Here is a 16,833-nt window from a genome sequence, read left to right as displayed (position 1 = left end):
AGAACTTGCTTCTTTTTGTCTTAATTCTGATTTTATTAGAATGTCAGTTAGAGCTACAGTAAATATTTCACATTTCCTTTTTTCTTAGCAACTCAGCATGCAACAGGTGCAGCAAAGGAAGAAAATACTATGTGGGGGCCATGGATCCTATGTGCTCTTTGAACATGACTTTGCTACAGAAGTACCCAGAAGCCAGGTCAGAACAGGTGCTTGAATTTCTGGCCTGTAGGTTCTTACCAGAAAGATGAAGGAAATTATGTTCTTTAATGTTTCGTGCCTAATTAATTAGTAAGCACACAAGTTACAACTTGACACTGAATTATGATACAGACTGATAATTGCTGGACGTTAGACTTCCTCTAAAATAAGTGGAAATATATATAATAGATTATTTCTGTAGAATAATGGTGTCTGTTCTAACTGTATCTTTAGAAAGGACATAGCGTGTGTTGTCCCATACTTACTGGGAATGGTTCATACACAGCATCTGCAACTTAAATGTATCCATCATTATCAAGTTGCAAAGTAATTTAAGTGACAGCATCCAGTCTTTCACACTCTTTAAAACATTCACCTTATTAAGATGTAGCTTCCCATGCTTGTTTATGTCTTCAGGCAGGCTTGTTTTTTTCCTCAGAAAGTCTGAGTGAGGTTCCTTCCAGTGTTTCTGAATTGAGAGTCCAGAACAGTATACATGCTTTCAGTTAATATACAAAAGCAATATACATGTGAATGTTAAGTTTTGGACCTCACATTTCACCGTTTGAAATATTTTTGCTGTTCAAGCTTAGAAATGCAAGTACTTGGTATAGAAGCATGCTGCACAAGCAAACTGCATTTTGAGCTGCATGTTCTTGGTATACAAACATGGGGACTTTTTGTTTTTGACTACTTTCCAAAGGAAGCCAGACTAACAAATTCACCCTCTATATGTTTGCGTTTCAGTTTATCAATTTCGGTCAAATTTGACAGAGAAGAAGCATTAAGAAACAAATTTTCATTAAACTTTTGCAAGAAAGAATGTGATTAGAGGAAAATATTAATACAAAAATTTCAGGAAAAGCTGTAAGTGTGAGCTTGAGTCTTTTTGGACATCAGAAAATCTGCATGGGGACAAGCTGTTCTGAATAATCTTCCCCACAAAAGTTCTTTAGTCATAGCTCATGCTTTACTAGACCCCAGGGGATTAATTCCTCAACTAAGATCCTTCTCAGAGATGGATGTGTAGATATCTATTAAGATGCAAATTCAGTCCAACACTTCCCACATGGTTAGTACTTTTAAAACAGTTTTGTCTGCATCTGTCTCCTTTCTCCCTCTCATTTCTACTCAATTTAAAGGCTGGTCATAGGATCACAAATGACTGAAAATCAGACTTCAGCTCTTAATATATATTTAGGGTATAAAGGCTGTGAAACATGGCAGTTTCAGGCTCTTCCCCGTTTTGAGCAGCTGTCAATAAACTGGAGATTTTTAAATGTTAAATGTTACAGTGTGGGAGTTCCTCAGCAAAGTTCAAAGGAAAGTATGACCACAGGTGGAAACACAACTTTTGATGTTTTAAGTTTATTGTCAGCAGTTCTGACATAAATATCAACTGCAATCAAATTAGTGATTGCTTCTTTAGGAGTTGGAACTATGGTGCAACTGAATGAAATGTCATGACTGGATCCACAGGAAAACAATACCTTCTGGAAAGCAAAAGGAGGTAAATTATATTAATGTAATTGTCTTTCTGTTCTTAAAGTTACATAAGGTTGTTTTTTTCCATAATGCTACTGATACTTATTGTTTGATTCCTTTGATTTACTTCATAGCACATGGAATGTTAGCACATGATAATCTTTTTCATGATAATTACTGAATCACAGAACCTTAATTATTCTCAATGTTACAATGTATATACGACAACTTTTTGGCCGGTAAGCTTGCCACCTGCTCTGGCTTCCATGTATCGTTTTATTCAGCTGTCATTCAATGATTCCATTCTAAATAACTCTTTATATCATACAGTGGATGGGGGGTAAAACTGTGAGCACGGGTCAGCCTGCAGGCCGCCGTCACGCTGCTTCCAGGCGGGGCCGTTTTCCAGCCGGCAGCGCCGCCAAGCGCTATCCCCGTACCCACACCTCCGTGGCGGTTGGGGGGGCGCGGGCGGCTCGGCCCAACGGCTGTCCGCCAACGGGGGCTCGCGCAGCCATTGGCGACCCCTGAGGCGAGGCGAGGCGGGAGCGGGCGCGCAGCCCTTCAGCGGCGAGGACGAGGGAGCCCCGAGGGGCGGATGGCGGCGGGACCTGCATCCAACAAGCGGTTTGCGGGGTCCTCTGGCCCTTTTCCGCCTGAGCTTGTGGATAGGTCCCTCTTGCTTTGTACTCAAATGTGTAATTTTTCTGACGCGGTTTGTTTAAAAGGTTGTGCTTAAAATTTGTCCTGGCAGAGGTGATTGTCAAGTGGTGGAACTTTTTTTTTTTTTTTTCTTTTAACCTCTACTTTTAAGCGTAAATTTGGATAGATAACTTGAGGGAATGGACAAAAACAAAAATCTGTCATCCTTTTAAGTTGTCATATTTGTTAGTTTGATTTTTTGCCACTGTGATAATGTGACTTAAATCTTATGGAATGAATTGTTAACTTGTTTGAATTCATTGAACAAAAGTGAAGTCTGAGGTGATTTTTCCTCAACTTTATAGATAATAAATCCTGATAAGAGATAATGCAACTTACTATTTAAATAGTATCACGTATCATTTGGGGATTCCTCTTGATAATGTGCAGGTTGATCTTTATGATGGATAAACAAGCAACTGCTAAGTTATCTACCACTTCAGATGCTGTTAAAGGGTGTATGAAGAGGGATAGAACATCACAAACTGCAAAACTGAATGCTGCTTTGGCATCTAAAATCAAAACTAAATTATTAAGTAAGTCCTGTTAAAATAAAACTGAAGCTATGTTACTATATTTAAAGTGTATGACTTCAAAAATAATAGCAATTGTATTTAATGTGATTTGCTGAATCGCTGCTGTTAAAAATGTATGTTGAGGATTTTAGGAGAGTCTGAAGGTTAAAACGTGATCATATGTTGATTATTTATCTAATTCTCTGAATATTTTCAGTGTTTGCTCTTTGGTGTGTTAGCGTTTTATAAAGAACACACTCAAGTGCATTTCTAACATCCATGTTCTATTTATCTCTGACATCTAAAAACTGAGGTACCAAAAAGAGTAAGATCAATGACCTTACATAGTTGAAATAGTATAGTACATAAAATTCCCATTTGCAAAATGGGATTTATATAAAATTCTTCATTGAGGCACTTATAGAATCAAGGAAGACTATAAATACTAATTTTGATTGTTGGGTTACAGGTCACAGAAGTAATAGCATAAGACAATGAATAAAAGTAGCTGTAGCAGACTTCAAGCTAACCTTTCCTGTTTTGGTACTGTAAAACAGTATGGCCAGGCTTATCTCTGTCTTATTTCAGAGTTAAAGCTAACTCTGTGTATACTATGAACATGAGACAAAATGTTCATCTTGATAATATGCTGCATCACTGGAGAAAAAGTTCTTAAAAGGTTCAGTAATAGATATGAGTAGGCAGGTTTTCATTAGGACAGCAGGCAGTGTATTTCTAACTTAAAGCTTTTTTTCTGGCTGAAACGTTTTTGCTCAAAATGTTTGAACTTTTTAATTGTAAAATTATATATATATATATTTAGAAAGCTGGAAATGTTGTCATGCCTGGAAAACTATCCATTTTAAATTTTTTTTCTTAAAATACCCTTGTTTTAATAAATAAATAAATAAATCCAGACGAGAACAGAATCCATGCGTGAAATGAACTTGAAGTTGACACAGAGTAGTCTTCAGAATGACAGTTTTTGTTAAAAAGTGTCAGGCTTTGCTGCTGTTGTGTCAAAACATATAGATAAAAATATTATTCTATAGTGATAGTACGTAAAAAGAGGGCCTGGAAATGAAGCTGTTGAAAATGAAATTACCTGATTTTTTTTTCTCATATAGATAACTCATCAATGTTTAAAGTATCTTTAAAACAAAATAATAAAGCATTAGCTCTGGCTTTGAGTGTGGAGAGAGAAAGTTCTCGGAAGTTGAAGAAGGAGAAGCTTTTTCTTCAGAAGGAAGTAGAAAAGCTGCAGCTTCATAATACCTTGCTTCATCGGAAACTAAGCTGTTTGGTATGCTACAAATAATATTTAAAGCTAGATCAGCTAAACCGAGCTTTCATCCTTTTTGGAAACATAATATTGCTCCTTAAAATGGTGATTTGAAACATTTACATCTCAGATTTATGAAGTTGTGTCATCTCATAGCAATTCATTGTTCATGTTTAATTTTTCTTTAATTTTTGTACTATTTTGTCAGTCAGTATATCTTTGTCCTTAGCTATTATAGTGTCAGCTTCACTTTTGTATTTAAAGCTATTGAAAATTAGTTTTAGCCCTTAAATGAGCTTGAAAGTTACAGCAAATATATTTACCCTTATATCTTTTCTTTAAGAAAGGAAGACATTTAAAATGCTTTCTTTGAATTACTTTTTCTTTTTGTATACAGAATAAAACTCTTGTAGAAATAGAAGCATTTTTGAATGATAACCTTTTAGCTGCAATAGAAATAAGCAGTCTTCCTGAGGTAAGGAATTTTTTGAACAATTTTTCCAGGATAATATTTTCAAAGTGTCTAAATGACTGCAATGTTGGAATCAGATTCATTTTAAAACATCTACCCTTGTTGTTTGCTTTGGGGTGCAGCAATGGTCCAGTTAAATCAATGGTGTTTAACTGTTGCAGGCATTAAGAATTTAGGAGTTAATCTTGTTTACAAAGAATCTAAAAGCTGTGTATCAGACCTGATGCAGTCACATAACTTTAAAAAAAAAAAAAAGTTGCATAGTACTTCAGTAGGTGGAATTCTTCAAGGAACTACTTGTCTTCATTGCTGAATGCTGGGATGAACTATGCTAGTCTAATAAAAACCTTGAATGTGGAAACCTTACCAGAAAACAGACTATGATGGTCCTTCTATCATGGCAAAATTACAGTTACGTGATTATCTTCTGTTTTAGTATGGCTGTCTGGTATTAATATGGCTATGTTTTTTATGATTTGTTCTAAAAAGTTGCATAGCATTAGCATTGTTGGATGCATCTATATACCTAATGCACTTTGTTGCATTAATTTTATCTGTATGAACAAAATCTATACATTGTTTTGGGGTGTGAGTAGGTTGAAGATTTTGATAAGTTTTGCTACAATTTTTTTTTTCTTTAGAGCTGTTGTGTGTGCTTGAAGAAATATGTTTTAGGTTATGCATATTTTTATACAAGTGTCTTATCTGCAAAAGTTATAATCGGGGAAACAGTGAATATCATGCACCTTTCAGCAGTACTTCTATTTTTCGCCTATTAATTTATATGTTTCCCGTGGATATTTCTAATAACACATAAGAGAATATTTAGCGGTTTCTACATCCTCACTGCTTTTCTTTTGAAAGAATCTTCAGAGTTTTCTTACTCTGACAGATGGTCCAAGTAACTGTACTGATGATCAGTTGAAGAGTACGTCTCAGTCAGCTAGGTAAGTTGTATTCAATATGGCAGCTCTGAAGTGTCTGTAGGTTTTTATTTTTATGTTTTTACAATTAATCTTTGTATGTTCTAGATATTTTTGAGGTAGTGAGAAATAATTTTGTCTCATTCAGAAATTACTATTTGCAACATGGAATGATTAGGGAAGATAGTGGTATGCAAACCTGTGTTTGAATAATTTGCTTCTTCATGGGATCTCACCAGCACAAAATGGATTCTGTATCATAAAAAATACATTTGCCCCTTGGATAGTACCAGAAGTAAAGTGCATTTCATGCTTGAGTTCTTGTTTTCTGCTTCTATACATAACTAAAGGACTGTTTTAAACGATTGAATGTTATAGCATACAACATAATTAAATCTTCACAGTAAAATTCCCTCTTTTCAGATCTGTAGAATTGCCAGTGAAACTTCCTTTACTCACAGCATCTACTGGAAAACAGCAGGGTAGCCCTTCTGTGTATGAAATAACAAATTCTTCTAAAAGTACCACTACTTTGTCAAAGGAAATGCATTCAGATCAGGTCAAGTTTGCCTTATCATTGCCTTCTGATAAGAATAATCAAAAGATAAATGAAATAGACAAGGTGGAAACAAACAATGACAAAAGTATAGTTTTAGAAGGTAAGATATATTTTCTGTACAGGTAAATTTTTATTTTTTTTTAGAGCTAACTGAGATTTAGTATTTAATAGTTCATAATTTGATGTATGATACAGAAGATAGAGTGAGATTCCTCAACTATAATAAACTAATCAAAAATAGAATGGTCACCCATAAATAGAGATGTCCTGACAATCTCTTGTAGAATAACACAGATTAAATTCATAGAATCATAGAATCATTTAGGGTGGAATAGACCTCTAAGATTGTCTAGTCCAACCTATAACAAAATTAATGTGAACAGGATAAAGTTTTGATAAGATAACAAAATAATAACTGCAGCACTCATAGAAAACAAATACATTTTTATTTATACCTAACTTCAAAATTCCAAGTCTGGTGAAATGGGAACCTAGCTGTAATTAACTGAATTTTTAAGGACCAACCACAGAGTGTGTGTATTCAGTAGAAAAATGCAGTTTGTCATTTTCCATGCTTGTAATGTATCTTATTCTGACAAATATATTCCTTCTTTCCCCAAGCTGCTGAAATTTCTGTTCTTCTTTGCAGAAAATCATTTACACGGAGAACTAAACTGCAATAGTGCATTCCTGACTCATATCAATAATACTCAATCTCTAAGACAGTCTGAGGAGGTTATAAAACAAAATAATGATATTTCATTGCCGTTCTGTGGAAATGTGCCTGAAAGAAGGAACCGTGCAGCACTTTATAGGTCAAAACCTCAACCTAATATAAAAGATTTTGATAAAAAATGTATCTCAGATATGCATCATCATGGTAGCAGCAGCAAAACCAATTACATGAATTTGCAGGAAAGCTCAAGTGGCTTGTCTCACATTATTCCTTCACCTCTTGAATTTAACAGTGAAGGTAAGATAGAGTTTAAGTCAATGCTGCTTATTGACAAGGCTAAACCTGAAGAAACTGTATATGATGCTGATATGGAGTTGACTGCCAGTGATGCAGGTGAGCTGCTCACAGTTACATCAAAAGACAAAGATAAATTACATCAAAATAAAAACAATAATGCCAATTCTGATAGAATATTGGGAAATTTCAGAAGAGTAAAATATTCTAAAAGTGATAAAGAGAAAATTAAAAGCAAGACTGAAGTCAGTTCAGATTTGTATGCAGAAGAAAGGCACGCCAGGGCTGACAAGAGCAAAGTTTCAAAAACTACTGAGTCACAAACTCAGCTATTCCAAAGTCAGACAGAACAGCAACCTACGAAGAAATCTTTACAGAAGCAGAGTTTGCCAAATACTAATGACTATTATGAAGTACAAAATTGTCCAAGTAAAACTGGAGATACTAGAAGGACATGCCTTGTTAAACTAGCGCATCCAAGAAAACAAGAAGAGAAAAATAAAGAAACTTTCTCAGAAACATCTGAAGAATTGGAAAGCAAAATAAAAGCAGACTCAGGTTCATCTAATAGCAAGATCCCACCTCAAGTTTATTGTGCTGAAAGTTTACTGTTTCAGGATAACACCTCTAATGTATTACCTTTGCAGCAGGAATTTCTAAGTGAAAATGAGAAGCATATCAGACCACAAATAAACAGGAAACCCCTTCAAAACCCTTCTAAAATAATCACAGCAAAATGCTGTGGAGTGGAAAATGGGCAGTATGGAGAATATGGTTCAGAAAAGTCTCAAACAGAGAGGTGCCAAGATGACAGCAAGAAAAAACAAGACCAGAAGAATATTATAAAGAGTAAATGCAACAAAAAGAGTAGTAACAGACAAAGAGAAAATAATAGTGTTCATAAAATTACTGAGAAAGCACACCGAAACAGTAGTAATTTTTCACCAGGCAGATTAAAACATACATTGGCAAAGGCTAGCTGTAAAGCATATATAATGCCAACAAAAGATCTTACACAGTTCTCACTTTGCAAAAGTGAAGAATTAAAAAATAAGGATGCATTGTGCACACAGGCTGCTCATGGAAATAAAATAACTGAAACTCAGCAATCTCAGGTAGCTTTAATTACTCAGAATGGTGTAGCCATGAATATACCACAGGCTAAAGCCTCTACACAACAAGTTGATGACAATGTTAATGCATTAAAGGGGGTAGATTCCTCATCAGTGACATGCAAAACCCCTAACACTAGTAATTCTCCTGATAATCAAGTAAAGAACAAAGGGAGCTTTACTTCTGGTATTACGGAGACCAGACCAGAAAAAAGTTATTTCAGGCATATTGATCAGGGACAGCTGAACATTTTGGATGACCGCGAAGTCCCTCATAAAATAGATTCCTTTATGAGCAAATTAAAGCCTACAGTTGAAAAATCAGAATATTTAAATTTCATACCTGTAGATTTTTCTAAGAATATGTCATTAAATACAGGTAGCCTATTCCAGGAAGATCTTTCCAATTTGGAGCTCCAAGCTCTTGATAACCCTAAATTCCATTCTTCCATCAACCTCTCTATGCTGAGAAACTCTGAAATTTTGGGGAAAAATAATCAAGATAAAGCACTGGATGTTGGGAAAGCAGAGCAAAAGTTGGATCATATTTCTAAAGAGACTTTTGAAAAGATTCTGACACCTGGTCGTGGTAAGTACATGAACGAGGGAAAAAAATGGCATTTTGAGTTAGTTTCTGTCTGGAATTGGGCCAAGATGCTCTCTCAATACTATCCTATTCTTATTTCTTGATTACAGTGGATAAAACAGGAGTGAAAAAGGGAAGGCTGAAAATCACTAAAATGATTCATTTATCAATCAAAATAAGTTTTAAAATTGTGGTAACTAATATTCCTATAATATACTGTAATATATTCCAAGATAGCATTTTGTCATACAGATAAGTTAGTCTGCATTCTTGAGGAGCAGTTATATTTGGAGCCTGTATTCATTTTGCAAGAGAATGTGGTAGGATTCAGAAAGGTAGGGATAAAAAGATAAAATAACTTGGTACTTTCATACAAGGGGAAGTAAGAGTGAAGTACATTGTTACTGTCATAAATGGAGAACAGATGCAAGAGCTGTTTTCATTAACTGGACTTACAGGTTTCATTTTTGTTTCTTTAAAAATATTGCAAATCTACACGAATTTTGAGATCTTAAAAAAAAAAAAAAAAAAAAAGAAAAGCTTGGATCAGGTGTTCTCTAGAATCTACCTATGAGCAAACTTTCATCTGACAGCCTATTTATTTATTTTGAATAAGATGCATTTAGTTGAGGAAAAAACAACAACAACAACAACAACAAAAAACCACTTCAGTGTGGTCTGGAAGATAAGTTAGATTCTCTTGTCATACATGAAAGTACTGTAAAGGAGCTAAAGGAATGTATGACTATTTGGAGTTTAGATATGCTTTAAAATATAGCTTGGAAGTTTCCTAGTATGAAGGGTCTATTTTATAAACTTTTTTTTCCTCTCAACAAATTCCTGTTTACTTCACTGTCCCTAAGAATGTCCCAACACATAGCCAGTTTCCTAGCTCAAATAAATAAATGGAATCCCAAGCCATTAAGCAAATCCTGCTTTTGCTTCATTTGAACCGTAGGATACTGGCTGAAAAAACTCTTATTTTACATGACCCTAGAACAGGAGTATTGGCAGAATTAGAACACTGTGCAAGGTATTACTCCTGCTATTCTGCAGTTACAGCTTCTCATATTAAATTTCTTTGGAAGGTAGAAAAAGGATCCTGTATTTTTATTAGCTTTAATATTAGATTAGTAAACCCTTGTGATCAGTAGTATCAAAGACTACTGTCATAAAAAGAAGCAAGCTAATCGTTTGATCTTTGTCCATTTAAGTAGAGCTGAAAAAACAATTCATTCTTCATCCTACATACAAGACCATGTCTTGAATTAAAAGAAAGCCAGGAAATGCCATCAATTCTGATGCCAGCTCTTCTGCATCACTACTTTGTGCTGTACTTAAAAATATACCTTAAAAGTCTCCTGTAACGAAAGTCTTTGTACTGTTATGTATATGTGAACATGAATATTCACACTCAGAATCACAGAATCGTCTAGGTTGGAAGAGACCTCCAAGATCACCCAGTCCAACCTCTCACCTAATACTAACAAGTCCTCCACTAAACCATATCACTAAGCTCAACATCTAAACGTCTTTTGAAGACCTCCAGGGATGGTGACTCGACCACTTCCCTGGGCAGCCTATTCCAATGCCTAACAACCCTTTCAGTAAAGAAGTTCTTCCTAATATCCAACCTAAACCTCCCCTGGCACAACTGTAGCCCGTTCCCCCTCGTCCTGTCACCAGGCACGTGGGAGAATAGACCAACCCCTACCTCGCTACAGCCTCCTTTAAGGTACCTGTAGAGAGCAATAAGGTCACCCCTGAGCCTCCTCTTCTCCAGACTGAACAATCCCAGCTCCCTCAGCCGCTCCTCTTAAGACTTATTCTCCAGACCCCTCACCAGCCTCGTCGCCCTTCTCTGGACTCACTCGAGCACCTTGATGTCCTTCTTGTAGCGAGGGGCCCAAAACTGAACACAGTACTCGAGGTGCGGCCTCACCAGAGCCGAGTACAGGGGGACAATCACTTCCCTAGCCCTGCTGGCCACACTGCTTCTTTTGCAAGCCAGGATGCTGTTGGTCTTCTTGGCCACGTGAGCACACTGCTGGCTCATATTCAGCCGACTATCGACCAATACTTCCGGGTCCTTCTCTGCCAGGCAGCTTTCCAACCACTCATCTCCCAGCCTGTAGCGCTGCTTGGGGTTGTTGCGCCCCAGGTGCAGGACCCGGCACTTGGCCTTGTTGAACCTCATACAGTTGACCTCAGCCCATCGGTCCAGCCTATCCAGATCCTCCTGCAGAGCCTTCCTACCCTTGAGCAGATCGACACACGCACCTAACTTGGTGTTGTCTGCAAACTTACTGAGGGTGCACTCGATCCCCTCATCCAGATCATCGATAAAGATATTGAAGAGGACTGGCCCCAGTACTGAGCGCTGGGGGACTCCACTAGTGACCGGCCTCCAACTGGATTTGACTCCATTCACCACAACTCTTTTGGGCCCGGCTATCAAGTCAGTTTTTAACCTCAAAGGCATCCAGCTTGCCTAAATAATTTATATTCATAGATGTCTCAAAATTCTTCTGGTCATAAAGAAACTGAAATGATCTCTAACCTTAAGTTTTAGGAAAAGCTCGGAATAACATTTTACTTCCACTTTAAAACTAGTCCACATCAAGATTGATTTGAGGCAGCCAAACTCGAGATGTTTTTAATGGCTGGAGATCCCTCTTCTTTAAACTAGATGAACTTCCTTAATCAACTTAATTCCTTCAAAAGACAATGGTTTTCTTTTTGCTTTCATAAATCAGGAGGAACTTCCTGCAAGCAGCCCAAGTCACTTTAATATGTCTCATATACTTAGGAGAAAAATTAGCAGAAATCCAATAAAGAACCTTTGATTTTTGTGTCTCTACTTAATATATTTCAAAAAAAAAAAATTTATAAAATGGTTGGTCTTCTCCACTGATATATTTCACTTGATCTCAGCAAAGAATTCTTCTACAGGACAATGGTAATTGAGTGGTATCAGCATGGCCATCAGTTCAGAGTCTGTGTGCTACAATGTACAAGATATTCAGTTGCTATTATACAAAATAAAATCTTCATTTTTTAGCAGGTATATATATATTCAGTGGTATAATTTACTAGTCTTAAGATAAGTACAACAGAAAAGTCATCATTATCTGGTGTTTTGAATTTCCTCTGTGTGATCAATAGCATGCATTTTCTGCATCAGAATTTAAGGTGAGTAAAGACTTCAAGCTCAAGAAGTAAAAATAAGAGAGTTTTCATTTCAGTCCCATTGAAAAACTGCATCCAATATGTTCTCATCTGGATGCAGTAAATTTAGGATTTGATCTGTATTAGTGGAGAATGTATGCTCTTGGAAGAACTTTTAAGGCATACAGATTAAGGTTGTATTGATTTTATCTTGGATTGATGTCTGCATTAAATCTTATTGCTTCTCAGGCTGTGAACTATGAATAGTTTAGAATTTTTCCATACATGGACTGGTGTAATAACTTCAATATTTCTCCCAAGTTATCTAAATATTTGTCTCCAAATTAAGTATTGATGTTTAGTCTGGCATTCTGAGCTGATCTTAAAATATTACACAAAATTGACACAGTGCTTCTTCCACCAAGGCTGGTTACTTCTTAATAGAGTGTTCCTCTTTGACATGTGCAGTGATTCAAAATACAAGGCATTGTAAATAATTCTGTAGTATATAGTTTTGACAATAAGGATCCTCACTTAATCACCTTGCTGTGCTTATTTTGCACACATGTTCATAGAGCAGGAACAAAGTTGAAAAATGTAGTCACCCATAGATTACCCTTGTTCAGGTTGATCTTCAGGTTATACATGTATTCCCTCCCCCTGCATTAAAGGCCATGAGATGTGTGCAATTTTACTTTAACAACTTTGTGGAGTCTTAAGCAGCCAGCTGCATATTACAGTGTTTCTGGGATTTGAGTCTGTCCCTTGATTCTGTCCCAAGAGCCATGGTAGACCTCAAACAGCTCCAAAGTAGGGTAAGTTGAAAGCTGTTGGAGTTCCCTTTCCTTTGATCATGTACCATTCCTTGCAGAACATTTTCAGAGGAAGAACAGTGACCAAAATACCTGAATTAAGAAATAAAAACAAAAAATAATGATGAATTGAAAATGTACTTAATGATTCAGAAAATATTTGAAATGAAACATCTAAACGGCTATATTCACAGGGAGAACAGCTTTTCAAGATCTGACAAATACTAGTGTATGTTCTCATACTTCTTTACCTACATGCCCTAAAGTTTTAGAAGAAAATTCAGCAGCACCAGTTAGACGAGGAGGACCCACTATTTGCTACAAAGAACCTGGTCTAAGATGGTAAGTATCTGTAAATTAGAGCAGGGGTTGTATTTACTTCTAGAACGTAACTTAATAAAGATTTGCTATTAAAACCCCCAAAATCTTTTAAAAAAAAAGTTGTTTGCAAACTGGAGTGGAAGGATACTACATTGTTGATGTAAAATGTTTCCTGTTAGTGTGTCAGGGTTTTCAGGTGCTAGAGGCAACAATATATCCAGTTTATTATTTAACATTTTATTCTAGTAGCGAATAATGATGAATTCTTAATGTTTATAATGACATAAACCCATTTAGAGGTGTATAATTGTAAATCTTAAATATAAACTTTTGTCATAATAAAGTCCTTGTAGCATTGTCAAGTGGAAGATGTATGTACTAACATGGTATTCATTGATTTTGCTGTAACTAAGTAAGAATATAGCTATGTCTGATGATACATATATAGTTATATCTAATGTAAGAAATCATTTGAGTTTAACATATTATAATTTGATAGTTAGTTACCTATATCAGTGTTCTTACTGAATTTAGTGGCACAATATTTCCAAGATTTTGAAAAGATATCCCATATCTTCAGTTGGGATTTTAGATTTGTCTTCTATTTATGTTTTATTTTTAAGTGTTCTCTCCCATGTAGATACTACTACATATTTGGTTTGTCCTTTTTTAGGTTTGTCTTCTGGGAGTTATGAGTATGCATGTTTATATGATACACACGACACACAACAAGACCAAGACTTTTAGCATTATTTTGAAAAATAGTATTTGTTTTCCAGATATTTAATTTCTTTAGTGTATTAAATTTTCAATGAGAGTATTTACCATTTGGAATTGTTATTATAATTGCATACATTTTTTGGTGATTTTTATATGGTGTTTTCTATTTCTTTTGTTTACAGCAAATTAAGGCGTGGGGATCAGTTTACAGATACACAACTTCTGCATTCCCCAGCTTATAAAGTAAAAAATAGAAGAAGTTTTAAAAGTAAATCAAAAATTATTTGAAGAAGACAGGAGAATTGCCTTTATGAACAGTACTTCTAAAATGGGTACTTTTTTTTTCAAAAAAAAAAAAATAGTTCAGTAGTATAGAATGCTTACTTGGTTTTGATTGATAGAGGTAAAACAAAGCCTTCCAAAGTGAAATTTCTTGGAAAGGATTCCCTGTATAAAGGACACAGAATTCTTCACTAAGGAAAGCAAATGCAGGTTAGACTCCATTCTTGTGTTTTACTTTTTTGGTCTGTAATTTATAAACTGTTCAAAGGGTTTGCAGCACTTACTAATTTGTAAGAAAAGTGTAAGTTTCTATGACAATAAAAATAAATCACATTTGGAAATTTTACTGTGATTTCTTCATATTTACCATGAGCAGAATCATTTCTCAATGCTAGCTGGATCAGACCAAGCATCCCAAGCTTTGATAAATCTGATGAAACTGATGGAAAAAGTTCTTTTGTGATAATTGTTTTGTTTTGCTTTTTGGCAGAATCATTAAAATTGGAATGAGTTCTTATTTTTAGGAACATTAGACAGAAACCCAGTGTCCTGCATATGTGTCAGAGGCAACTAGAAAGAATATAGCATTGCAGTAGAAATTCAGTAGTAAATAGCATTCAGACAAAGCAGTGCTGAGTTTCTAGTTGAGAGTGTGATAATGTGGCAAATACTACAACCACATCATATCATTCAGCTATCAGGTTTCTATATTATTTCCCTTCTGGTTCCTCATCAATCACTTCTGCATTTGGTAACATATTGTCATCAGACAAACAATTTTATGGGATTATCTGAGTTGTAGATGCAGTCAGCCACAGGTTGTAGCTCACAGTTTACACAACTTTTATGGATTACATTGGATAAAGGTTCAGGTTCACTTCGGAACCAAAGTGGTTCCAAAGCTCATTTTTAATGAGATGCAAATAAATTATCTTATTTGATTACAGAAAGTGGTCCTTCACACAATATGCGGTTAAACTGAGGAATTCCTTACAACAGGAGTAGATGTTGTTAGTTTACATGGGTTTAAATATTGATCACTCTAATTAACGGAAGAAAAATACATGAGGAATTACCAGAAATGCCATTTTATACCTTTTCTAAGGGTATTCGCTATTGAAACCTTAAGAGACTGGCCATTTCTTTGATAAGTTAGACCTTTGATCTGATCTGGTATACCTCTAAGGAACTAGTACTCTTAAATTTATAATGCATACATTGCTTACTTAAAAAAAAAAAAAAAAAAAAAAACAAGCAGTACTATTTCATTGTAGCTTCTGTTGGAACCTAGGTAGGTGATGGAGAAAATCCTCATGGAAACCATTTCCATACATGTTAAAGACTCAAGATGTTGAGAGTATTCAGCATGGATTTATGTAGGGGGGATCTTGCTGAATTGAGCTGATAACCTTCTATAATGAGGTGATTAGCTTGGTGTGTGAGAGGACAACAGTAAATTATTTTTACCTCAATTTTTTAGGGCTTTTGACAGCAATTTTTTTTCAGAATTCTCAGCAAACAGTCTTTTTCATTCTGAAATGTACCGTGTATGTCACTACATTAGCAAAATCATTTTGAAGAGGTGCAGAAATGGATGGAATGATAGATTCTGTCCCGATTCAATATTATTAAAGAAAGAATTACAATATTATACATTCTTTCCTTTTTTTTAATTGTTATTTTTTTCTTCACAGTTTATAATTGTTTCCTTTTTAATTGAAATACTTTTGCTAGCCTTCTCTCCATGTATCAACATCATTAGGTATGTCATGTTTTTTTTTAGAAATCCAAAGAAGTATCTGTTACAACTTGTGTACTTTGCTGGCAATGCAGCAGCAAAATGCAGTGTGTTTTTTTTTTGTTATTTTTTATGGTTTTGTCTTTATTGTCTGTGGTTTGAGAGCTAGAAAAAGAAACACATGCTTTTTTTCTCTGGAAAAAAAAATCTTCTTGGAGATTGTCTCAAGTCTTTTTTTCAGTGAAGGTCCTGCTGTTCTACATAGTCTCAGATACTACCAGCTAGACTGCTATAGTATTTCACGTAATTTTCAATAAAACCGTAAGGCCTAGACTTTATGCCTTAGTTTCTTCAATTCCGTTTAGTACGGATAACTTTCAGAATAACAAAAGATAAAGAAAGTGGACTGAAGATGAGCAGAAATTACTTGTAATTCTGAAATCATATCACTGTTGCTTCTGTCCTTGTTTCATTGTTTCCTCCATCCCAACAGCTTTTATTGCTCAAGTTGATGTTACATACAGGGATATCATTTACTCTGCTATCATCTAAGATCTGGTTCTTTTATTTGTTTTACAAAATGGTCACTCATTTTAGGCACTAGATAAATCGTTACATTGTCTGTTGAGTCTTCACTGAATGTGCTTCTTCTAGGTAAATTGATACATTAGAAGCTCTTGCTGGGAAAAATAGATGTTAAAACAGCTCATAATATTCCAGATTAAAACACCTCTGTACCTGTCACAGGAGTTAAGATTTTTGATGAGAATAGGGTACTTTAGACTTCTTTCTATAGCTTCAAAGTCATTTTTTTTCTCATGTTTATTTTATTTATTTATTTATTTTAGATTTAATAGTTTACCACTGAAAGATTTTGGTTGTTTCAAAATTTATTTAATCATTTCAATATATTTAAATTAAACAGGAAAAGGAAACTGATTCTATAAACCCTTATTGGTACAAGTATCCCTTACAAATGCTTACAACA

General features: G+C 35.2%; 1 protein-coding gene across 3 annotated transcripts; it reads left to right on the top strand.

Moving 5' to 3' along the window:
• The first annotated feature begins 1,928 nt into the window (after window positions 1-1,928).
• SGO2 (shugoshin 2) lies at window positions 1,929-14,448 on the top strand. Of its 3 annotated transcripts, none has more exons than XM_040562059.1 (9): window positions 1,929-2,310; window positions 2,776-2,921; window positions 4,028-4,203; window positions 4,580-4,657; window positions 5,528-5,601; window positions 6,001-6,236; window positions 6,786-8,807; window positions 12,979-13,126; window positions 14,008-14,448. In XM_040562059.1, exons 1-9 carry the CDS (start codon window positions 2,282-2,284, stop codon window positions 14,111-14,113), a joined length of 3,015 nt encoding a protein of 1,004 aa, XP_040417993.1. In that variant the 5' UTR covers window positions 1,929-2,281; the 3' UTR covers window positions 14,114-14,448. The 3 variants fall into 3 exon arrangements, with proteins under 3 accessions (XP_040417993.1, XP_040417992.1, XP_040417994.1); XM_040562058.1 differs by having other exon boundaries at window positions 5,519-5,601; XM_040562060.1 differs by lacking the exon at window positions 2,776-2,921 and having other exon boundaries at window positions 1,929-2,439; window positions 5,519-5,601.
• Window positions 14,449-16,833: the final 2,385 nt, after the last annotated feature.

Source organism: Cygnus olor, chromosome 6, assembly GCF_009769625.2.
Source record: "Cygnus olor isolate bCygOlo1 chromosome 6, bCygOlo1.pri.v2, whole genome shotgun sequence".
In the NCBI taxonomy this organism is placed as follows: domain Eukaryota; kingdom Metazoa; phylum Chordata; class Aves; order Anseriformes; family Anatidae; genus Cygnus; species Cygnus olor.
Note: the sequence above shows the minus strand (reverse complement) of the source record. Positions and strands in the feature narration are given on the sequence as shown.